The sequence below is a fragment of the Ambystoma mexicanum genome, chromosome 7p, assembly GCF_040938575.1.
Source record: "Ambystoma mexicanum isolate Mex_15411 chromosome 7p, UKY_AmexF1_1, whole genome shotgun sequence".
Classification (NCBI taxonomy): domain Eukaryota; kingdom Metazoa; phylum Chordata; class Amphibia; order Caudata; family Ambystomatidae; genus Ambystoma; species Ambystoma mexicanum.
This window is the reverse complement of record NC_090939.1, coordinates 777,236,254-777,261,061: the sequence shown is the minus strand read 5'-3', so window position 1 is coordinate 777,261,061 and position 24,808 is coordinate 777,236,254. Positions and strand designations below refer to the sequence as shown.

Sequence of the window (24,808 nt, the reverse complement as noted above, 5' to 3'; positions counted from 1 at the left end):
AACCCAACTGCCAAAGTAGTCAAAACACTTGGCTTCTACTTCAATGCTACCTTCAACCTTAACAAACAAGTGAATAGGAGCGCCTCCACGGGCAAGCTGATAAGAGCCTGCAGACCCATGCTATCTACAGAAAGCGGTCTCATACTAGCCAGAGCCCTCATAGTATCCAAACTGGATTACAGCAATGGCCTCTACTTAGGTGCCAATAAGACTGTACTTAAACTACAGATAATGCAGAACAATGCTCTCAGAGTTGCACCCAACATACCAAGAAATCAGCACATCTCAGCAACTAGAAAACAATGCAAATGGCTCTCTATAAAAGAAAAGATTGAACTTAAAACCATACGTCTTACTTTCAAAGCACTGAACCATACAGCCCCTCCATACCTCACTGAAAAATTCACAGAGAACATCTACACGAATCACCAGATCAGACACTTCCTGCCTAGTGATCCCAAGATACAATTTAAAAAGATCAGGAGGATCCAGTTTCCCAGTCAAGGCCGCCCAACAATGGAACACCCTCCCCCATCAGACATCAAATCCATCCAAGTATACTCCAACTTCAGGAAAAATCTCATCTCCTGGTTACTCAGCAAGAACTGTTAACCATCTGACTATACCATACCTACTCATCTGTACTTGTTGATTCTCATCTCGCTTCACTCCAGTAATCTAGATAACTACTGCCTTGCTTCACTCCAGTAATCTAGATAACTACTGCCTTGCTTTACTCCAGTAATCTAACTACTGTTTTGCTTCACATGTCTTGCCTACTCGTCTAGCCATGTATACATTTTCATCATTTCCCATGTACCTTTATTGTATATTTGTACCTATTTGCTATACTTGCAACATCTATGTATGCACTATCTCCAGCCTAACTGCATTTCCTCTGTATGTAACAATATTCTAAAAGCGCCCGATACCCCTGGGTCAGGTGCACTATATAAATAAAATAAACGATGTTTCTGAGGATCCCTCCTTGTTGTGGGCAACACTATGGGACACCATCCAGGAGAAGCTAGTATTAACTTTTTAGGATCCAGTTCCTTCAAGTCAGCCAACTGCTGTCTCAACTTTGCAGCACAACAATCACAAATATGTTCAAGCATGACAACATTGGCCATGCCCAAAAATGTTTTTACTCAGTGGTATTTATCCACCCATACAGGTTATTAAGGGCACCATTCAGTCAGGCACCCCACTGCACAACTCGTATGAGCAACAAGCTTTAAATATTGGGAAAGGGGTTTGTTAATCTTGGCATACACTTTCCAGTCACCCTCATTCAACTGCAAGATGACATTACAGCCACTCTGGATCATTCTATGAAGGACACATAAAACAAGCCAATTTAAAAGCTGTTGAGCATCACAAAATATCACAATCACAAAATATCACCATGCACATTATAGGTATTCAAAGTGCTTGGGAGATTTGGGCTAATACTGGATCTGGTGCTGGAGCCATAACTGGACCTTGAACATTGATGTTGGGAGGACTTTGCTGCTTCCAACTAAAGAGATCTAACTCCTGGGCCTTAAAGGCCACGTCTTGGGCCTGAATTTCCTTCAGTCAGAGATGGCCTCAATAATCCTCAGACTTGTATGAATCTTTCAAGGATTTTATTGCAAAGTCATCAGAAAGCCCTGTGTCTGGGAGCAACGATGATAGACAGGCAATGTGTTTGGTCAGCGGCAGCTGCTGGAAAAAGGCTGTGGGGAAGTGGTGCAAGGGCTGTCCCTCCCTCGCCTCTGTTGGGACTCCCACACTATCCCAAACATCCGTGAACTCAGGTTAGCACCATCGACTGGTAACCCTTTCTGCCTAAACACTGCCCTGTGCCAATGGGGTTCACCCTAAGATGATGGCTCACTAACTCCCTCAGTGACTTTCTACCTAGCCCTACACTAGCAATGGTTGGTACTAGTGGTTGGTGTATGTGCTGCCTGATTTTCCAGCCTTCTCTTCTTATTACTCTTCACTTCCTCTCCTTCTCGACCCACCAGCTCTCCTTTCCACATCTTTCTCTTCTACCTCTCAATGCTACTACCTCGCCTCCTCCTACACCCTTGGATGTTAACTCTCCTCCCAACCTAGTACTACTCCCACTACTACTTTCTCCACACCATTACACCTCTCCTGCTCACACAACTGCTACTCTACCTGCTCTCCTCACTACGATTACAACTCTCTCATACTACCATTTTACCTTCTACATGCTACCACTACTGCTACTGTTGCTGCTACCACTCTCTCCCTCCCATCAAACTCAGGGATATGGTGCCCTGATCACCTTTTCACTACACCCACTTGCACTACTCTCACCCTCTCCAAACTTCACTACACTATTCCTAGCCCCCAACTCGAACACTCTCCCTCCTCCCGCACCAACGTCTACACTCACTACTTTAAAACCATCTTCCACACAATCCTCCATCTCTCGCCCATCTCCTAAACTCCCCCCTCTTCACTTCCTGCACTACAATATACACCACTGATACCACTCTCTCCAATACCTCACATTTTCAAAACCCTGCCACCAACTCTTCAATACTCTGCAATGCCCCCCTTCCTCACTCTTGGTCCCCCACCAACACCACCTACGACATCACACGTACAACCCACACTCAGTCTCTGTTGCTGCCTGCTTTCATACTGTGAGGCTTGTGCTTTAGTACCAGAGGCGTTTCTAGGGAATGGTGGCTAGGTGGGGGCCTGAGAAGGCCATAGCCCTGGATAGAAATTCAGGGGCAACAAACAAAGGCTAGCAAGCCCAGATTCTCAACAGTTCCGACATTAGCGTAGCCCCAGATCTTTTCCAGACCTAGCAACACCCGTTTAGTACCTTCCTACCCTGCCACTAACTACATTGCTCACCTGACTTCTGGCAACAATCGGTGCCTGCCCTTCTACCAGGAGATGGGCTACACACCTGGGAAAGCTATAAAGCCTCATTAAGCCCCTCCCCCTTTTCCAGCACAGTTTCTGCAACGGTCTCATATGGTTCCCAAGCTGCTTCTCTGCCATTCTGCGAGTCTGGTTGCTTTGGTGAGTTTTGTGTGGTTCTATAGTGCTGGATGCTGTTGGGTTGTGGTGCTGGTTCACAGTCTGCATGAATGGCTGCATTTCTGGTTTTGCAATTGCTCTGGTGTAGGTTTTCCTGGCTGCCCCAAGGGGATTCTAGGAGTTGAGGTTCTGAAACAGAAAAGAAAGTACGGTGGCCAGCATCTGTTTGGGGATGCATTGAAACACAGAGTGGTTTCAGGGTGGATATTTTCGGCACATGCAGGATTTATTTTTTGTTGGGACTATGGAGCCCCTTTCCCCCGTCCAATTACCACTTCAGGTGTCTAGAGAGGGGCTAGTTCCGACTTCTGCTTTAATGAGTTTCCGGTCCCATTTTGAGAAGGGTCTCTAGCTCGCTCTCTCCCATTTCACAGGGTCTTGCCACTGACTGGGTCACACTTCTGAGCATCCAACTCTTTCTCAGATATGTGCTTCTTCTCTATTAGGGATGCTTGATGTGCCCTTGTCCAGTCGTGAGCAGCAAACGCCACATTCTACTTTAAGCTCCATGTCTAGCCTTTTGGCAGCAAAATCTAGTTCATGGTTCTTGATTTTTGGAACTTCAATCACAGATTGTAGGAGGGCCACCACAGAGGCACAGACAGTTGGAGGGAGCAGTGGGGGGGGGGGGGGGTATGAAGGGGCGAGAAGTAGGCTGGCGGGGCAGAGACATGGGGGCGAGAGGGATCCCAAAAGATTTCTTCCTGAAAGTCCACAATACATTTGGTAATCTCTCCTCTTGTGCAGGGTTTGAAAACTGCTGAGAGCTATGTAGTTTCTACTTGTAGCCTAGAAATGCCTGTTACATTGAGACCAACAAACATCAGGAATGACATTTGACTCCACAGACCAACTGGCGCCATACAAAGCTTACCTAGTTGACACTACCTCTGTATTTGGAAGATGTGTGTAAGGAGGCATCGATATACATCTAGAAGACATTTAAACCATAACTGGCCATATATTTTAAGTTACTTGATATTTGGTTAGTGCCTAATGCTATTGCTATGGTCTTGAAGTGCTTCAGGGTGAATAGCCCTACGACAGACTGTTCAAACTACAAAAATGAAAATAAAAGAGCATTACAATGCATGCAAATAATGGACAAAAGACTGTTTGTCTCAAGTGGAAACTGGATTTGGTACTCGTACATCAGAGCTAGCGCCTACTCTTCCTGGGTGATGCAGGATACCCAGAAGCTTCTTTTAGAGCATGTTTAACAAATCCTTATTTCAATCCCTATTTGGGCATGATGAACTTAGACCCATGGCAATAAATAGAACTCCTCATTAGGTTTGCCACGTTCACCTCTGGTCTCTGCTGCAAAAGCTTCAATGGTTTAAGGTCATCTTTGCCAAGTAGCCAACATTTACATAATGCACAAATGTTTTAAGTAAGTATCTAGATTTTAAGTATAGGGCTCAGGGCGGATTCTGAGTCACAATGTTTCTCCCATTGGAGGCATATGTTGTAATGTTAACTTCTTCTTTTGCTTTACAGTTAGTTTTCAGTGTTTCCTCGCACATGGTTTGTTATCCTGCAGTGTCCACTCCTGCCCAGCTTGGAATGCAGTGACCTCACTACCTTCAACTGTATGGAATTGTAATGGTTTGTTCAGAAGGAATGCTTAGGGTCAGTTGGCAGAGAGAACTGGAGGGAGTGGCCACAGTCTTACCTTGGTGCTCACTTGAGAATAAACCTTATCTTTTGCACCACCTTGATGTCAGTACTTCACTATATTATAATTGCATAAGCCTTCCTGGCTGCAGCAGAGAAGGACGGGCGCACAGAACCCACGCAGTTGAGACAGAAGAAGCGGTCTTGCAGGGCCGACTCAGAGTCACTGGATCGAGTCACAGGATCATCTGCACTGTCGGGTGCAGCGCTGTCCGTTGGTGTATGGTACTGTGCCATGAGAGCAGGAGAGAGGACACAGTCTTTGGCAGTCGCTGGTAGGGCTACCTGCTGTTCACAAGTAAGGAGTGCAGTGGCGGGGGACCCCAGATTGGGAGGCAGAGCGAGACGGCAAAGAGACACTGCGCGCAAGCTCTCACATGTCTCGAGAGTGCAGAGGAGAGGACCCTACTGCATCTCTGTGTGTGCAGGCATTTTGGGGATGCGGTTTGGGTGCCGTAGCATCCTACAACAACGCCAGACACTCAGCGCCATGTCTCGACCGACACAGCTCATGAGAGTGGGGTGCAGCGCCCACATTGTCCTCACTTAAAGGCAAATAAGGAGAGGCCACAGTTATATACGTTCAGTTAAATACATTCAAAGTACCATTTCAACTTAGCATAAATTCAAGTACAGGTCATCAGCTGCTCAGTTACAGGTCACAGGCACATTTGCAGGTTGAAACACAGCAATTATATTCTGATTGTATCATGGCAAACATTCATGGCCCGTCCTTATTTTTATCCCAGGCTGGTGAATCTCTGGTAAAATGGAAAGATTTGAAGGAGGACTTACTTTTTTTTGGCATTGTAGGATACAAACCCTGCGGTCGAGAGGAAGGATGCTTTGCTCTACCACTGTCTTGGCAATGAAGGTTAGAAGTGTTTAAAATGCTTCCAGAGCCACATGGCAACGTGAACAGTTTTGACATTAGTATTACCAAGTTGGATAAAAACTACGAAGTTAGGGAGAACAAGATATTGGCAAGATACCACGTTGGGACTCGGGTGCAGAAAAGTGTTTCCTTGTACATAGTTTCCCTCATTTATCCCACAGTGCCCACTCCTGCCTAACTTGGAATGTGGGGACCTCCCTACGTTCCACTGTATGGAATTGCTATGGTTTGATCATAAAGAATGTTTAGGGTCAGTTGGCAGAGAGAACAGGAGGGAGTGGCCGTAGGGCCACAGTCTTACCTTGGTGCTCACTTGAGAATAAACCTTACCTTTTGCAGCACTTTGATGCGTCAGTACTCACTTTATTATAGTATACGGGGCTCAATGCAATAGTGGGTGCTCTGTGTAGTGAAAATGTGTAACATGGTAAAGGTTGGTTTTTCATGTAAGGAAGAGGCAGTTGCCTATCCTGGTCCTCATAAAGAATAACCAGGCTCAGGTTCAAGCACCAAAATCCAGGACAGGTAGCCTCAGGTTTAGGAATTGACAGAGACAAGGGTGGCATCCAAATGGTTAAGCAACCCAGCACCTCGAACAGCGTATCAAGTCAAACAACCTCCCTAGGTAAGGTAAGGCATGTGGGAACAACTGCTCTCAGATCAGTTTCCAGAGGTGGAGCTTCAGGGTTTATTCATTGGGTTTTTATAATGTGCCCATACACAGAGTGTTTCAAGGTGCAACAAGACAAGGGGTGGAGATGGATGAAAAAACAAAGATGGTCCACCCGAGTGAGTCCCCGTGGAGTCCCCGCTTTGCCGCTACACGCTGCTGCAGTCTGCTTTGCTTTGCTCTGCTTTGGATATTTACTTCACTTCGTCGGACTACAACGCCCAGCAGGCTTTGTGCTGGTCCCTGGTGGAGGCGGGCCTACATAAGCCCCGATCCGCAAGCACCGCGCGCGCGCACCCGAGTGAGTCCCCGTGGAGTCCCCGCTTTGCCGCTACACGCTGCTGCAGTCTGCTTTGCTTTGCTCTGCTTTGGATATTTACTTCACTTCGTCGGACTACAACGCCCAGCAGGTGAAATCAACCTCCAAGAAAGCTTTTTATCTTTTTACTTCATATACAAGGTGGACTATATTAATCACAGCCTATTTATATTTATTTAGGCTTTGTGCTGGTCCCTGGTGGAGGCGGGCCTACATAAGCCCCGATCCGCGCGCACCGCGCGCGCGCGCACCCGAGTGAGTCCCCGTGGAGTCCCCGCTTTGCCGCGGCGTCCGGGGGTCCACGGGGGTCCACGGGGCCTTTGTTTTCCTTTTTCGTTTTTTCTTTTCTCTCTTATTCTTTTCTTAAACGGTAGAGCATTCTACCACACAGACTGTTCTGGTTATAAAACTCGTGTCGTTATATTTAAAGCATGACCACTAAAAGAAACGAAATCTATCGTCTTACAACCGATATGCCTACGAACACACGGCTTCGAATAATGTCAGAAACACAGCCTTTGCTGGTTGCGTCGGCGGTCGAAAGACTTCCACCAAGCCCTGCAACAAATATCTGTTCCACGCCTGTCCAACACTTTGCTCAAATTAAATGCAAATCAAAGGAAAAAATGAAAAAACCACCGATGGATAATGCTGACATTCGGAAATATGGCTTCGGGGCGCAGTGTGGAACGACTACCCCAGTACCCCTGACTAATCAGATGGTAACTGTTGCGCATGTTAATGATATTATTGATATGGTACCAATTAACTCTGAAATAGGTAGTGGAGGTGAGCGGGTGCTTATATCAGATGACAACCTGAATTTAAAAGAGACATTGGAAACCTCTAAAATGCCTGCCTCTATGTCAGACAGTATGCTTTTAAAAAATGCCTTGTCTGGTGTTGTGCAACTTGGAGCTGCTGCAACACTTGAAAAACCAAGTGAACTAACAAATGCTCTAGAGAATAACAACTCGGATTGCTCGGCTAGAGCAGAGGGCTCTAAATTATCACAATCTCCAGATATGTTCCACCGTCCTGATTGTGACCTATCGACTCTGGAGGCATCATTTATACCACCAACGCCACGAAGATTGAATAATAATCTTACGAGTCTTGAAAGATCTTTTACTAATCACAAATCTGAAAATCTGACTTTGGAAGTCATGAATATAGCATTAATGGCTCTTGCGAAGCTCTTTGAATCAGTGGATAGCACCTTAAAGTGCCTCACTGCTAATGTTAAAACTCTTGAAAATAATCAAACCAAACTATTATCAGAGATGTCCTTTTTACATGATGATATTAATGTAAAAATAAATAATGTCACACATTTACAACAAAAAATAGCCGAGTCTCTGGCCCAGAAGCCGAGTTGTACATTAAAAGAAAGTGTGATTGGAACCTGTATAAGCACTCAAACTATAGAAGACCCAGATTGTCAAATCGTAGAAATTATTATGGACTCTCAAATCTGTCTTGAATCACACAAATCCAGTGTTCCATACTCTTCCAAGACAGCGGTTCCCTTCGTACCAGGTATCATAGTAGAAAAAAATGGCACCCCAAGAACCTGTCAGACTACCCTCCATCGAATGCTCTTCAGCACAAAAAGAAAAGAATAAAGAACTAGAATGTACTCAAACACACAAAATGACCTACTCTGTCTTTGATAAAAAAACTATCAATGAAGTGAATGAGAATCTCTCAAAAAAGAAGAGCTCTAACCAAACGGCTGCAAAAAAAACAAAAAATATTAAAACTGTAAAAGCAACAGCCACTCCATCTATCAAACAATTTGTCAATAATATCACAAGGGCGAATTCTAGAACAACAACAGCAGCGAACCTTATAACTAAGAAATATGTTGCTCTAGCAAAATCTAAGAAGCCAAAAAACATCGTCAGCACTCAGTCAGTGGGAATGATCATGGATCATCCTCCATTGAACGATCTGATCACATTAGCAGAGACTGAAAGCTTATCTCTTAGAACTCAAAATAAACACGCCTATGTGCCTTCGAGAACCACTGTTGAAGAAACAAATGCGGTGAGTGTACCAGATACAAAAGTGACAGATGTAGTTGCAGCATCAAGAAAAGCATTAAGGGAGGAAATTGATTTATATCTGGAGACACGTAAATTTGACCCCCCAGTCTTTCCAATCATAACGAATGGTCCAGCAAAATTTTCGACTCTTAATTCTCCGGATCCTACACCCTTTGCGATGCCTAGTGAATCAATAAAGCCATCAGTAAAACGAGTATCGTTTGCTGACTCATTGCCATATGCTGATGAGAAAACAACACGAGAGGGGTCTGTTAATAATAACATGTCACAGTCAGATCTAAATGAAATTAAAGAGTCCATTGCACGCTTATGGATGTTAAATTCCAAAGCTCAAATGCAAAACTATCCAAAAGATGATAAATTTAAAAAACAATCAAACCTACATCAATTCGCTAACCAAGACCCAAAGCTCACTTCTGATAAACCAACACAGTCTGGCAGAAGACAGCAAACAAAAGTAGAAAATAGACACTCCTTGCTCTTAATGACACGAGAAGATTTAACTACATCATACAACATGAATCGACAAAGCATTCTTAGACTTTTCTCGGATGTGAAATCCTTGCGAGAGATCGACTCTAATGATATTGATCAGATTGAATTTCCCCACAGTGAGGATTTAACAACAGTCCTTATATGGTGTCGGTCTCTAATTATTCATAACATCATTTGGGCTGCCCGGAACGAACTATTTGATTTAGGATTTGCACTCTCACGCAATAACAAAGATGAAGGACCTATCAAATCTTGCCTGAAGTCTACCCATAGATTTCAACCATACATTCCTAAACATAGAAATGAAACTGATACACCTATGTACAAGAACTCAAATGTCATTACTAGAGTATAACTAGATCGAAATAGGGAGCAGAGTGATTTGTCGGTGCTAAGTTGGAACACTCGAGGTTTCTCTCATCTTATTAATAATCCTGAGAGCATACTGAGCGATTATGATTTGGTTTTTTTACAAGAGACTTGGCTGTCCACTGCACCAACTTGGAACAATCACGATATACTACTTGAGCCAGCATTGTGTGCTTTGAGAGGTAGACCAATGTCAGGTCTGCTTACTGCATCGAATGCGCTAGCAAATATCCACCTTTCTCCATTGCCTTTTAGCAACCCGTTCATCCAATGCTCCTATATTTCGGTTAGTTCTCTCAAAATTGCTTGTATTAACGTTTATTGGAATCCAATGGGCATTACAACTGCCAAGTTTTTGAAAGATATAACAGATGTCCTGGAAAATGTTATGCTTGTGCGAGAAATTGTATATTTTGTTATTGCAGGAGACTTGAATTTGCATCTTCTTAACAAAGAAACTTTAAAAGATCTTGAGCGTATAAGATTATGGAACAAATTTATGAAGACATGGAATTTAATTATGCTGAATGGCACAAGTGCAGCAGATTCACCTCCATTACCGACATGGCATAGCCAAAAACAGTCAGCAATTATTGATTTTATCTTTGTTTCCAGAAATCTATTCGCGCACACTACTGATTTTGCCATCAAGTCATCACAATACAGTGACCACTGTCCACTAACATTTAAGATTAGGCTGACCCCAGCACCGATTGTAGAAACTCAATCACTTATGGGCAAACACGAAACCAACAATTCTCTAAATCGATTAAAATGGTCTCACGAGTCCTTAACATGCTATCGTGACCATATAAGATCTTATGTAGAAATCTCTCAAATGTCAGTAGAATCACATAGATTGGTCCCTTTTGATCTTATGCAATTATATGCCACAAAACAAAACATCAAACAAAAGTTTGCTCAACCTCATGACACTGCCATTCGAACTAGGAAAGCTCTATTTAAAACACAAAAGCGACAAGCTCTCAAACTAGCTCCATCTTTAAAGACTCACACATTAAGAGCAATCAAAACTGCATATAGAAATTGGATGAAAGAATACAAAATAACAAAGCAACAAAAAGAAGGAGAAGCTATGGTAGACCAGATTAAGAATAAAAATACAGCACAAATCTGGCAATTTCTAAATTCAGTAACTAACGCATCGCAAGTATCATCTCATATAAATGGAGTGCCGGAAAACGATTGGTGCAATCATTTTTCATCCATATATCTTGCTCCAACCGTAAGCGAGCCCTCGGACATGATAATGTCACCTTTTACTTTAAAATTTGATCAAGATGACATTTTTTATTATATTAACAAATCAAGCATGTCACGGGCTCCTGGGCCTGATGGACTCTCGAACGCAGTCTTAAAGAAACATATCGATATGTGGGCACCAATTCTGTACTCACTTTTTCAATTAACCATATACCTTCAAAAAATTCCAAGTTCCTGGACACATTCTATCATTGTCCCTATCTATAAAAAAGGAGATATGCAAAATCCCTTGAGCTATCGACCTATTGCCTTATTAGATGTACCGGGAAAAATTTTCTGTAGGCTAATATTGCGTGATCTGAACAATTGGTCTCTCCAGTATAAGCGTAGAGACCCGTTTCAATCGGGTTTTGTAGCAGGTCTCGGAACAGCTATTAATCTGACCATTCTTAATGCAATTAAACAATCCTATGTCATGCGAAAGCAACCCTTATATGTTGCATTTGTGGACTTCCGCATGGCATTTGATTCCGTTGACCGAGTAAGTCTTTTGAGGAAATTGGCGCATTACGGTTGCCCAGGGAGACTGTTAAAAATCGTGAGTTTGCTACACTCTAACACTTCTGTCCAAGTGAAACTTAATTTAGAGGGTCTGTTATCTAAATCTATTCCAACTGAGAGAGGGCTCAAGCAAGGATGCATACTTGCGTCTACTCTTTGAAATCTATTTTTGCTTGATTTAGCGGATGATCTCGCGGCGGCACAATCTGATCCCCCAAAGTTGGGAAATCAAGCTGTTGCTTGGCTTCTGTATGCTGACGATCTAGTCCTCATTTCCCAAACTCCCAGTGGGCTTCAACAGTTATTAAATGTCGTCGACCTTTATGTGACAAAAAATAACCTCACAGTGAATGAACATAAAACACAAATTATTATCCTTGGGAAACAAAAGTTGTCTCTACGGACTAAATATACATGGTCGATATGCAATAAAAAACTACAGATCGTGAACGAATATAAATATCTAGGAGTATATTTTAACAACTTTGTCTCAGAAAATGCATTGGAGACAATAATTCAAACCAAAAATTTCACAGGCCAGAATAATTCATGCAAGATTTGGTAAGTTTACTTGCATTCCGATTATGAAATTTTACCAGCAAAAGGTAATACCTGTGCTTATATATGGTATGGAATCTCTGCTCCCACGTACTCTCAAATTCTGGAATAGTATTGAAGCAAAATTTTGGAAACGAGTACTTGGACTCCCCAAGTCCACACCGAACATGTTACTGAGGTTTGAATTTGGCCTGCTGTCCATTCATGTTCAAGTCACATGGAAAATGTGCATCCTTCTAAGAAAATGTCTTATGGGGTTAAATAAGCGAGATAGCCTTGCCATTTTAGCAAATTACCTTTTATTCTCCACTCATTTATTTCCACAAAGATGGAGAACACATGTCATGAATGCCCTTGTTGAAGCACATATATCAATTGATCTATTAATTGCAAATCCGAATCGAGCAAAGACTAAAATGTATCAGACCAATTGGATAACCACTCAAGAAAAATGCCTAAGACTAAAAGACTTCAATAGATCTCTCTTTGGTCACAAGGAATTTGGTAGTATGGCTGAATATCTCATTAAATGTCCATCTGCAAATTTAAGAATGAAAATCTTGCGCTTGCGATTTAATCTATGGCCAGTCAATGAAATCTTGGTAAGACGCGGTGTGGTCACAAAGAAGCAGAGCCATTGTCGATTTTGTAATGATAAATCTCAAACAGAAACGCTTGTTCACATCATTGTCCAATGTAATGCCTTTGTTCCACATCGATTTAAACTGATGAAAGAAATGACACGGGAATATGTCAGTCGATCCTTTGATGAAATATGGTATGAAATTTTCAGTGCAAGAAAAATATCGATCATCATTGCTGCTATACAATTACTTGACATAGCATTTCCTTTGTAAAAAGAATTTCCTAAAAAGTTGTATCCTTTTTACTTGAAAAAGAGGGAAAAATATTTACTAGTAATTTTATATAGTTTTTTTGTTTCTTTCTCATATGCTATAATTAAATGTTGATTTTATCTGTTTATCTATAAAAAAATGAAAATTTGTAAAGTTGCTTGTACTAACTAAATAAAAAAAAAAACAAAAAATAAATAAATAAAAAAAAAAGATGGTCCTACTAGGCCTTGCAACATTCAGATTGTGCCAGTGCAGTAACAGAGGACGGGAGGAGGCATAGGGGTGGGGGGGGGGGGGATTTACCTGAAGGTGTAGCGAGTGCCAGGGGAGGCCACATGGACAGAGCCAGGGGAAAGAACAGATTGCAGGGGCAGAAGGTCCACGTGCTAAGTGCCAGGAACAGGGCTGGAAGGGCTGCAAGGGCTGCAGGCCCAGCCAGATTAATGCAGGGGGAGGGACCCAGAAAGGCAAGTGCGGGGGTTGGGTCAGAGGAGACCAAGTGCAGCGGTAGACTGGTGGAGGGAGGGTCCGGTGCTATGTAAGAATCTGAAGGAGCCAGGTAGCCAGTCAAGAGGCAGAGGGAAGGGGGAGCATTAGCAGGGGAGGGGAAGAGAGAAGGAGGAAGAGAAAAGGAGGGTTTTCAGAAGCTTCCAGAACTTAAGGAGATCCGGCTCACGTCTGAGAGGGGCAGGGAGGCCATTCCAGAGGGAGGCACCTGCGGAGGAGAGAGATAGAGAGAGAGAGATCTACCCCCTATTTTCTACTTGGACAAGTGTCTGACTGCAGAGAGTTGGAGCTAGAAGACTGAAGGGCTCTCTAGCAGGGAGGTATGTAGGGAGAGAGAGTTGGATGTTGCGGGTCCCAGGCCCCAGAGCCTTGTGGATGATGCAGACGGTTTTGAACGTGATCCTCGCAGGAACCAGGAGCCAGTGGCGATTTTAGGGCTGGGGAGACGCGGTCTGTTAGGGAGAATTCTCTCTTTAGGCTGAATTTCCTAACCTAGCGAGTCCCCCAGCAGCTTTGCTGGATTTCTGGAGTTTGTTTTTTTCTCCTGCCAAGAGTGAGACTCTTTCTCCCACTCTTGGACATGATTTATGGTGTTCCTTTGACTGTTAGTGTTTTATGGGCTATGGGGTCCTTTACCACATAGGGTCTCATGTGTTTTTACTGTGTGTTACACAGCACCCTCCGTGCAGTGACACAGGGGTGTCATAGTGACACCCCACCATAGACTCCATACCCTGGGACTGCCTGCTGTCTCCCAGGGCATGTAAAGTCACCATTGGCTTTACTAGTCCCAAATTATTAACAGAAACCGGTACAAATCATCATATTGTGGACGTACTGGTCGGGGCAATTCGATTGCCCCGGGGTCTGTTAGTCGAGGGGGCACGTCTCCGTCCCCCCTGATCGAGTTTTGGCTGGTGGCAGTGTATACTACTTTTTATATTCGACCACGAATATATCCCTATGGGATTTTCCCATTGTTCGAGGCTACCAACTTTAATTATTTAATTCTCATAGCCTCGAACATACCGCCGGTTTATTTATTTAATATTAATTCGCCGGTTGGTATTTTTTGCCAGGACTCGATTCTAAAATGGCGTTTGTGTTCTCTTCTGTGACTCCAACCCAAGTCGAGCCCTTTGTTCCACTTTTTGGCAGGCTTCTCCACAGAAGCCTCCAAAGTGGTGCCACTTGTCTGGGTACCACAGGGAGTGTGGGAGGGGGTTTAGGCACCCTGGACTGAGTTACCTTGGTAACTCAAGTCGCACTCTCGTGCGATTGGCCCAAGTGGTGAGCCGGCCGGCTCACCACTTAGCATGTTTGATTGACAGCTAGGCTGAGCGAATGGGGCTGTGCTGCATAAAAGCAGGGCTTTGGGGACTGGAACTTCAGAAGTCGCCACAGGACCTGAGAATCCGACGAGGGAGAAGCTGAGCTGAGCTGCCACGACGACACCACCGGTGGAGCCCTGCGGAACCGACTCACCACTTCCCGACGACAGAGAAGATCTCCCGGCTGGAGAGGCTTCTTCCCCTGACTGGTGGGCACAACCAGTTTACCTTCTTTTCCTCGCATCCCAGGACGTCTTGTGGTCGAATTGCCCGTGCCAAGCACCCCGGCAACCGAATAGCTACTTACCACTGGACCGCGAATAAAAGGACCGCTCCTTTTACCTGAGAACTCTGTGTCTGGTTTCTTCCCTGGCAGTGCAACGGACTCCCATCTTCCTCCCAGACGAGATCCTCTCTTCCCCTGGACGAAGCACCGACTTGCATCCGCTGCCAGGAACAACTGCCCCCGCTGGAGTATTCTTACCACTTTAAGGTACCGTGTCCGCCAGGCCTCCCTTTCAAAAGATTGCTACAAGGCAATAATAATCCCTTAACCTTCTGGACTGGGCTGGCCGCCTTGACCCTCTAACTGGTCCCTTTCTTTTGGTCCAACTCCTTTTTGAACCCTTGCAAGACTTTTGTGCACTTCAACCGTGTGACCTTGGACACATTTCGTTCTGATCCTCTTAAAGTGGATCCGGCCTTCTGAACTCTAACTTCACGGTTTTACTTGCCTTCCTCTCTTGTTGTGTTCTTGTGAAAGTGTTGGGATCTGTTTCAAATTATACCCTGCTTTTCTCTCCCTTTTAAAACAAATTATTAGAGTGCCATCTGCGTTAAGCGCTCCACGCTGTCTGAAAATAAGTGGGGGTTTACTTAAGACTTGTCTAATATTCTTCTAAGGGAGTGTATATCTTTTAGTGACCGTGTTTTTAACTGCTTAATATTAGTGCCTGTGTGTTTTTCTAGATGTGGTTTTAAATAAATAATTATATCTCTTTTACACCAAGCTCTGGTCAGTGTTTACTTGTTCTACGGTGTTCTTTTGACCTATTGTGAATACTCTGTACACTGCCTAACTCTTCTTGAGGGAAGTCTGACTGCTCAGCCACAGCTACCAAGTAAATCTGTGTGGTACAGACTGCTACCAAGTGGGTTTACTGCCAAACACCTGTAGTCTTAAATCTTTTGCAGTGGTCCCAGAGGGAACTGCACAGGTTTCTGCATAACACGGTCCCGTGGCTTCAGGCCAAGGATGAGTCAGGCAGTCCTGCTCTGGATCAGTTGAAGGGGATGAAGGGTGGAGTTAGGCAGGTTGAGGAAGAGGTTGTTGCAGTAGTCTAGCCTGGAGAGGGCCAGAGTTCTGGAGACATTGAGTTTCAGTGGGAAGGTGAGGAAAGGGAGAATGCCTCTGAGGAGGTGCAACTGAAAGTGGGCCTTCTTGGCAAAGTCTGATGTGGGAGAGAAGGAGAGAGGAGTTGAAGAGGATACCAAGGTTTTCTGCCTCACAGGAAGGGGAGGGGTGGGGCCCATGGAGGGCGGTCAGAGTGAAGGAGGGAAAGAGAGAGCTGGGGTCCCAATGAGAAGGATCTCAGTCTTACGGTCATTAGGGCAGAGATCATTAGCCGTGGACCTTGCCTAAATAGCAGACCGACAGTGAGGAAGAGGAGGCGGGACGCTTGAAGGAGAGTTGTGTGTCGTCCGGATAACACTGGAAGTTAGGAGAGAAGGCAGAGATCAAAAGGGCTAGGGGGGCAAGATAGATGTTGAAAAGGCAAGGCAAGAGATTTGAGCCGTGAGGGACACAACAGGGTTGCAGGTGGAAATGGCTGTTCAGAAGAAGAGCCCTGTGGGACACCACAGGGTTTACTGGTGCAAAGGGCTGTTCAGATGAAGACAACTTTCACACATGGGTCCTGCAAGTCCAGTCTCTGTCAGCAGCCTTTTGGGAATGGATCACCACCTAACGGGACTAAAGTCGACAGAAGACCTCTGCAACACATGCAACAAGGGTGGAGGACCCATACCTCCCCCCCTCCTCAACAGAGAGCAACACCAGAGGAGCAAGGAGATCCCAGTCCCACGACAAAGATGCCTGTGAAAGATACATCCCCAATGCTGCATGAGATTCCAGCAATGGAGACTCCACTGCAGATGATGGAAGCCAGCTACTAGCTTTTAAACTCATCATAGCAGAGCAGGGCTCACAATCGGGCTGCTATCAAGAGACAGACCCAGCAAAGTCACATGGGTGCCTGATGCTTTTACTGGCCTGGAGCATTAAGGGGTGGTTGAGGTTTGATTAGCAGCAGGTCACACCTCCAGAAAAAGGTATTCAGTCAAAATGACCGAATTCAAATGACCTTCACCACCAAATTACCGAAAATAGATACTACAAAATGTCCTACTGACTAAATGTTCGTAGGACATTTGGTGGTGTAGGTCATTTTTTTGGGGTCGGAACAACTGTCCCTGCAGCTCACCCAACCCAAACAAAGAAAAGAAAAAGAAAAGAAAAAAGGACCCTGCAGTGCCAGTTCCCGCTTATGGAAGTGAAAAGTAACTGCCGTCGTAGGAACCAGTGACACTGAAGGAAAGTTAAGTAGGGGGCATGGGGGATAAGGGGGTTAGTATTTCTTTAGATTTGGGGTTGTTTTACCTTGAACGATCGAATGGGAAACATACAAACAATTTTGTATTACGTACATTTCTCAGTCATTTCCGTCGCAGTAAAACAACCCCAATTCAGAAAAAGAACTACCTGCATTATTTTTTATAAAATAAACAAAAAAGCTCAGGCTACAGCACTCTCACAGAGGGCCATTCTGTCACAAGCCCCAAGATCAAAAACGTGCGCATATGAGAGAAAATAACACTGAAGGAAATAGTGACACAAATCGGAATAGTGCAGCAAAAACCTATTAAACCAATAGAGCTATTTGTAGCTTAAATAATAAATTCATCTAGGAATGGTTACGTTGCTTATCCTTTGCACCATTAATGCAATTTAATTGAATGAACAAATCATTACCAACTTTAGCTGGGGCAACATTAGAAACTAAAGTTACTAAACTTAGGAAGAGGTAAGTATTTACTGGGTTTTATGTACAAATTAAAAAAAAATTGGTTACGTTCGAGAGAAGTGCATAAGCAAGAGACGGGGTGCGTTAGAAGGCTAAGGCACAACTCCTTCGCCATGGAGATTAAAAGTTACAATTCACCTAAAAAAATCACAGGTGCAGACTATGATCTACTTGTTTTCACCAATTTGGGCAAAATGAATCTGTAACAAGAGGGTAGCAAATATAACTACTTACTTTATCATATATGACTCTTACGATCAAAGAGCAGCTTGGGCATGTAGCAACCTCTTCTCCATTTTCTAAATCTTCCTGCAAAAAGAAAAAGGTAAACTGTAAATAAAGAAACAGCAGCGCTCACAATAAACACTTTCCATTTGTAGTACATTAGGTAACATAGGTATAGTGATAAAATGTTGATAAAAAGTAAAAACATGCAACTGTCATTCTGCATGAACACGGCTACTGTGAGAACAGAGGATCAAGAAAAACATGGCAGTCTACACGGCACTCGTCGGGATACAAAATGTGCACTATACATTGGCTAGTTAAATTTGACTCTTGGCAAATAAGAAACGGTGTGCTGCACCTCTGTATAGGATTGAGGTGGCGAGTTTGGTTGGCTGGCTAGAAGCTTACAACTTTAATTGTCGCCCCCTGCATTCATGAGTATTTAAACTACATTTCAAAATCATATACTTAAAAGAGAACGTAATAAAGCATCCTCAAGCTTTTTAACATGCACAGGTTTCAATGTGATGTCTATTGACAGGCGCAGGAGGCTTCAAAATTGACACCAATAAACCGTGCTTCATTGAAGGGCTAGACAAGACACAGGGTTTATTCTCTAAAAACATTTGCATTTGGTATGTCCACAATGGGAACACGACTTTCAATGCAACATTTTTTACTTTGTATTTAAATCTAATTGGCAACCCAACATGGCAATCCAAATGAACTCCAAGAGGCCAATAGTTTATACTCTAGAAAAATGTATCCATACATTTTGAAAGAAGCGAGGAACTTTGTACAACCTGGACCCAAACATGCAAACAAATATATGTGCAGAACCTTAGGGACAAGCTGGTGGAATGAGATCCAAGAAAGCGTTGCACTGACTATGGGCTTTGCAATACACTTTAAAAAAAATAGTTACTGCTCAATGAATTCCCACAACCACATGGGCAAACCAAGTGCCAGTAACGTTGGATACCAAAGGAACACAGAATAGCTACAAAGATTGTATTTCATTCCTGGGGAGAACCATGTTTCTCTAAATTGACTCTTGGGTTGTGGAAATGTCGTATTTGACAAGGCTTGAAGGAACAGCGTACAGGCTGAGCCACTGTGAAGATATCTTTCACGAGATATTGTTCTGCTTTCCAGAAACGTGTAAAGCCCTCAGAATTACTTACCCTATTACACAGAATTAAAGTTCTTGGACTCACAAAGGCAAAAAGATACACAGACAATTAGTTAGAATAGAATTGGCTTTTTACCGGCCCTTTACTCATACTCCATAAACATACATAAAACACTAACCTAAAAATGCAACTAAATACATATAGATGGATAGGATTAGTAGGAATACATCACTGTTAGTGTAATTGTAGAACACACCTTCATCTCCACCACAGCAACACCACCCAGTCCCAAGGCAGGTAGGCAGAGAGATCACATCAACTAACAGGGTCTGGAGCAGAGTGTCCTCCCACTCCTACCTCTCTTCTTATGGGATCAAAGTCCTCGCCCTCACATAGGTTACAAACTGCCCCCGGCTGAGGGACAGACACCAAATATTGAAGGCAAAAGTGGAACAATCCAGACAGTGGAAAAAAAAACAGCTCGTCTCTGATGCTCTCATTCCAGCACCCCTTATCAGTGCACCTGCACCTCTCTGTCTCCCCTCTCGGCTCTTCCTTGAACAAGCAATGCAAAAACTATCCTATGCCGTGAGCTCATCTACTTCACACTAAGATATCGCAGACGCTGCAGAAATACAGTTCTTCCTTCTAACTGAACTTGCAGTAAACGTAGGCTTTCATTGCGGTTTGGAAGTGAATGTCCAAAATGGCCGCGCACCAGCACCATGTTTTAGCTCATTTTCGCTCGAGCACTACAGATACGAAGCCCATTCTTGAAACTTCGTAGGTGGCATGGTTTTAAAACTGGCCAACAGGTTCTTTCATTGATCTGTACACAATATAACTTTACTGAAGCACATAATAGTTAAGTGTACTTGACTACCTGTAAAATAATTCCATCTCATTGCAGGTTGTTAAGCTGTTTCTGCACTGCTCCATTATGACGGCAATACAACATACAAAAATGAATGAATAAAAGAGCTATAGGCACAATACTCTGGATTCAACACTTTGAAAGCTTCAAAACATTTTTTATTCATGTCAAGGTCTATAGTTCTATGATCTGGGTAATGGGCAATGAACTATATCCTTCTCACAATATCATGCCGAGTGCATCTCTATTAGGTGGAGTGTCGAACTCATTTATTTCTAGAAAATATGTTGCATGCTTTGCTTCTGCGGCTTAGTTGTTCCGCACTGTCTTAATTCTATTACTGCCATCCCAGTATGTTGTTCTCCTGTCTTATTGAGGACCCGGCAATAAAAAGTACCTCCCTTCCCCAGAGGGCCTTTTCCCTAGCTCTTGGAATGTCATCATAATATTCTGGGTACGAGGTACAGTCGTGTACATAATCTCCTACTGGCTCTGCTATGAATGCCGCTGGGTTTACTTACACCTCACTTCCTTCATTGCTGGATTTGAGATAATCACCTCGTATCCGGGGGCTCTCTGTGTGGTTAATGTGCTCTTAGGCTTTAAGAATGGCAAAAAGGGCATGCTCCACATGGTACTACAGCCCATTATGATACTTGCTGATCTCTCTATGGCAAAGGCAGCAGCAGCCAATGCTTGGTCGCAAGGATAATGGCCTCTCATCACTGGGTCTAAATGTCTGCTGTAGTAAGCTAACAGTTCGCGTCCTAGGGAGTCTTCAGTGCGAGTACTGCCGTCATCACCGTTCCATTGGTATGCGAAAATAAATAGAATTCTGCACTGTAGTCTGGGATTCCCAGGACTGGGGACGAGCATATTGCCCCTTTTTGTTGGCCGAGTGCTTCAGTCATCTATCCTGTCCATGTTAGTTTTCCGTCTCCCACTGAGCTTCCTTGAGCCATTTTAAAAAGATATATAGTGTGTGTACTGTAGTGGAACACCCAGGCCCTGCAATAATTAGAGACCTTAGAATTAATGCATCTCCCTCACCGTCTTTGGCGGCAGCGTTCTGAAGATCGCTTCTGCTCTTTGTGAGAAACCCGAGGGCGCCCTCACATTTACTCCCCTTGGGTCCTCTTCTCAGGTGACCAGGGAAAGACCATCACTTTTAGATCCTGACCCTGCGGGAGGAAAAGCAAGGGAGGATCACCTGGGTGGAAGGTCCTTGGGGATTGGGTGGAGGATGCCCGCAGGCGAGACATGGTATGAACCTTCCCGCCCTAATGCCTTTCTAGGGTTCTGCCACTTCTCCCAGTTCAACACAGATATCCAGCTTTAATATCAGGCAGGATAGTACAGAGATGAGGAGGAGGCCACTGAAAAGGAAGAAAGACTACTGGGATCAGAATGAGCGGTATAGCTCTTTTCCGTATCCTAATGGAGGCAAGTTCCCAACGTAAGTGAAGGCAGCTGTGGGCACGGAGGCGAACGCTGGTCAGACAGCGTTTGGTCACAGACGGGAAAACAAGAGCACGGCCGACCCAGAAGGCGGTGCAGAGGCAGCAGGAAGCGTACCCAAGACGTACTGGAGACTGGGAGGAACCCACGAGAGTGTGACCGAGCAAAGCGGTCACCAGTACAACTACTGGCAGGAGACGCAGCGCTGGGGAGCTTCTCCATCCCAAAGAGCTGCACAGTGGAAATGAGGTACCACGCGGTGAAGGGAAGAACTGCGGCGGTGGGGGAAGAACCTAGAGTGAGCCGTAAGATCTGACCGGTGGGCAAGTCAAACACCAAGCTGGCAGGCAAGTTGAAAGTAGCATGTGTGACACAAAAGCTTTAGAAAGCAAAATATGACTACCAAACAAACTGATAATATGTACAAACACTGATAAAGATCGAAGGGAGGGAAAATAAAGGCAACAATACTTGAGAGGAAAGGAAGCTGAGAAAGCAGTTAAGAGGTGCGAGTGAACTGTGTACTACGAGTGATACAAGAAAGTTAAAAAGTCACGATACAACCCAGAAGAAGGGGCTGATAAGAGAAGGGATAGCGAACAGACCGGTGTACACACTTCATTGCAAAAGCCTTAACTCCATTGCTCCAGATAGGATTTTGGAGTGAGAGCATTTTACTCCGAATTTTTAGAATTAGAAAGTAAATCCAATTTCACAAGAGTAAAAATGATTTTCCTCCTTCGCAAGAGAGTAAAAAGTGTCTGACAACTATCCAATTTGTGCGTAAAATTAAAACTTTGTTCGAAAACATAACTGACAAAACAGCTGTATTTTAAAGTGGTTCTAAATAATTTATTGCAACTGTGGAAAACATTTTCCCCACACAAGAACCTTGCAGATGCATACTACCTAGCTTTATCTTCTTGATACTTGGGCACAAACTCTGTTAAGAGTTACTACAGATGCCAGCTAATTTCATCGGGTGATTCATAAAGCATGTCCCTCACTCTACCAGCATCACTTCTCTGCCTCTCGGGCCTACTGTTGCTGCCTGGCACTAACTACTTGACAGCCAATTCATGTTTTTGCTCCATCTCTCCTTCCCTTTGCTACTTTGTTTCCCCGGTCTCCAAATTTCAGACGCTCTGCCTCTCACCCTTAAGTGTTGCTATGCCACATTTTGCAGTCTGTTTCTCTGTCACTCTGGGTCTCCCATCTCTGCATTCTATTGTTGCTATTTCCCTCCTATATCTCGCTCTATCGGTTGATATAACTCCTCTTCCTCTCTCATGTCATTACTCTGGCTATATCTGTTTTTTCATTTCCTTGGTTGTGGTTGCTACTCCTTTTCATTAGCTTTTTTGCACTATTGTCTCTTATGTTATTGCCCTTCTCTAGTCTTGGTTTTCTATTTCCATTTCTCCCCACCTCCTGTTGATCTGTGCTTTATTTTACTGTCTCAAATGTCTCTTGCTCTGCTTCGATCCCTCACTCATATTGTGCGTGTGTCCTACTATTAACTCTGTTTCCCTTCTCCCTTTCTTTGTTGCCCTATCGTGTATGCTTAGTGCTCTCTTTTCCTGTTGCTCGAATTCCAGTTTTGGATTGTCTAGTATCTTTTCTGCCCTTCGTGCCCACCTTCCCCGCCACACCTTTGTTCTTCTGTATTGCTTAGGTTCAGAGTTGCTCTTCCTCTACTGTTTTTCGGTTTGTCTTTTAGCATAGCACCAATAAATATCCTAAAAGCTGAAAATGCCTTTTCAATTTAAAAATCTAGTGCAGCTTTAAGATTGGGTGCTCCGTTTTAGATGTGTGCAAACCTTTTTTTGGCCATTAGGCTGGGAATCAGAGTTAGAGATTTGTCTGACCAGATGCAGCATGTGCTTGAATGCAGATGCTGTACCAACACTGTATGCCATTACAAGTACAAGAGCCTATATGAGATGGGGGTTCTGAACCATTACAGGTATAGCAACCTAAATGAGGTGTGTATTCTGAGCCATTACAAGTATAGCAGGCCTGAAGAGTTGTGTGTTCGGAGCCATTACAAATATAGTAGTCCTCATGGGGTGGTGTTCTACTTATGAGCCATCACAAGCAGCCATGATGAGGTGTGTGTGTTCAGAGCCATTACACATATAGCAGACCTCATGGGATGCGTTTCTTCTGAGCCATTACAAGTATAGCAGCCCTGAAGAGCTGTACGTTCTGAGCTATCACAGGTATAGCAGCCCCGATGAGGTGTTTTCTGAGCCATTACAAGCATAGCAGCCCTGAAGAGTTGTGTTCTGAGCCATTACCAGTAGAGCATCCCGGATGAAATGTGTGTTCTGAATCACTGAACATTTAGTAGTCCTTTTGATAAATCGAATGTTAAGTCAACTGTGTTACAATTGAAGGCAGGCACCGTTACGCAGCTAGCGAGATGGCCGCAGCCTGAGAGTGCTCCGGCAGAAGCTCTACTATATGGCGTAATAACCTGCGTTCCAATGGCAAATAACTCAAGGAGAGTGCGGTGTGCTACGTTTGAACTCCTGCAGCATAAGAAGATTTGATTTTAAAACCTCCGGGACTGTGTGGATCCTTGGACATTGACCAGTTTCCTCTGGGGCCTGTTGCAACGTGGCCTTGGTCTGATGGGCCGCCCCTCCCCCACCAACAGCTGAAATAAACACTGGGCTTCAGCGCATGTGCGGCCGTTCCTGCCGGCTCCCTCCCCGGCTGCGCCGTTCTTGTCCACTGCCATCTGCCTGGGGAGTGGGTCGGCCCTCAATGATGAGAGCTCGGGGCCCACCGGACACCAGGTCCCCTGTGGCCTGGCACGGCACAAGCCCCGGACCTTCTGTGGTTTGTGAGCGGCCCCGGGTGCGGGCAGTACTGAGGGTGCGGCCACCCAGCCAGGGGTGCCCTGAAGCGCACCACATTCAGGTGCCCGGTGCGGCAACTCCTCCTGTTGGGGGACTGCAGATCCGGTGTTGGAGGGTTCCGGGACCGGCGAGTGGCTCTGGTCCACGCATCAGGAGATGCGGCTCTCCCCCCGACGCTCCCTGGCCCCTAGCGGTGTCTGCCACATTGACAGCATTTTTCCAGCATTTTGGTATGGTGAGTGGGGTGGCAGAGGGAGGAGTGACTTGTGGGTGCTGCCACCCCCTCTCATCAGTGGAGTACCCGGGGATTGGAGGCCTCCATTTCTACATAAACTCCTGGGCAGTGGCCTCCCCCAACCCCTGGGCGCCGCGGTGATCACCATCAACGAAGCCCGAAGATATTCCCTGCCTGTGTCCTGCTCCAATACTGTCCCTGGCCCCTAACTTGGTGAACACTTCTCTGTCCACAGTGTCTGACTAATAGTGGGCCTCTGGAGGCGATTGCTGGCCTCCTCGATCACATAACACTTCTAACGTTATGGGTGCGACGGGTTCTCC

At 44.6% G+C, this 24,808-nt stretch overlaps 1 protein-coding gene across 1 annotated transcript in view; it reads right to left on the bottom strand.

The window, feature by feature from the left end:
- The window catches only part of DPH3 (diphthamide biosynthesis 3), a 77,636-nt gene that overhangs the window by 23,116 nt on the left and 29,712 nt on the right, over positions 1–24,808 (bottom strand). Inside the window, exon 2 of the mRNA XM_069636910.1 lies at positions 17,925–17,999. Within this exon, the coding sequence (XP_069493011.1) occupies positions 17,925–17,999 (75 nt within the window). The remainder of the gene's footprint in view (positions 1–17,924; positions 18,000–24,808) is intronic.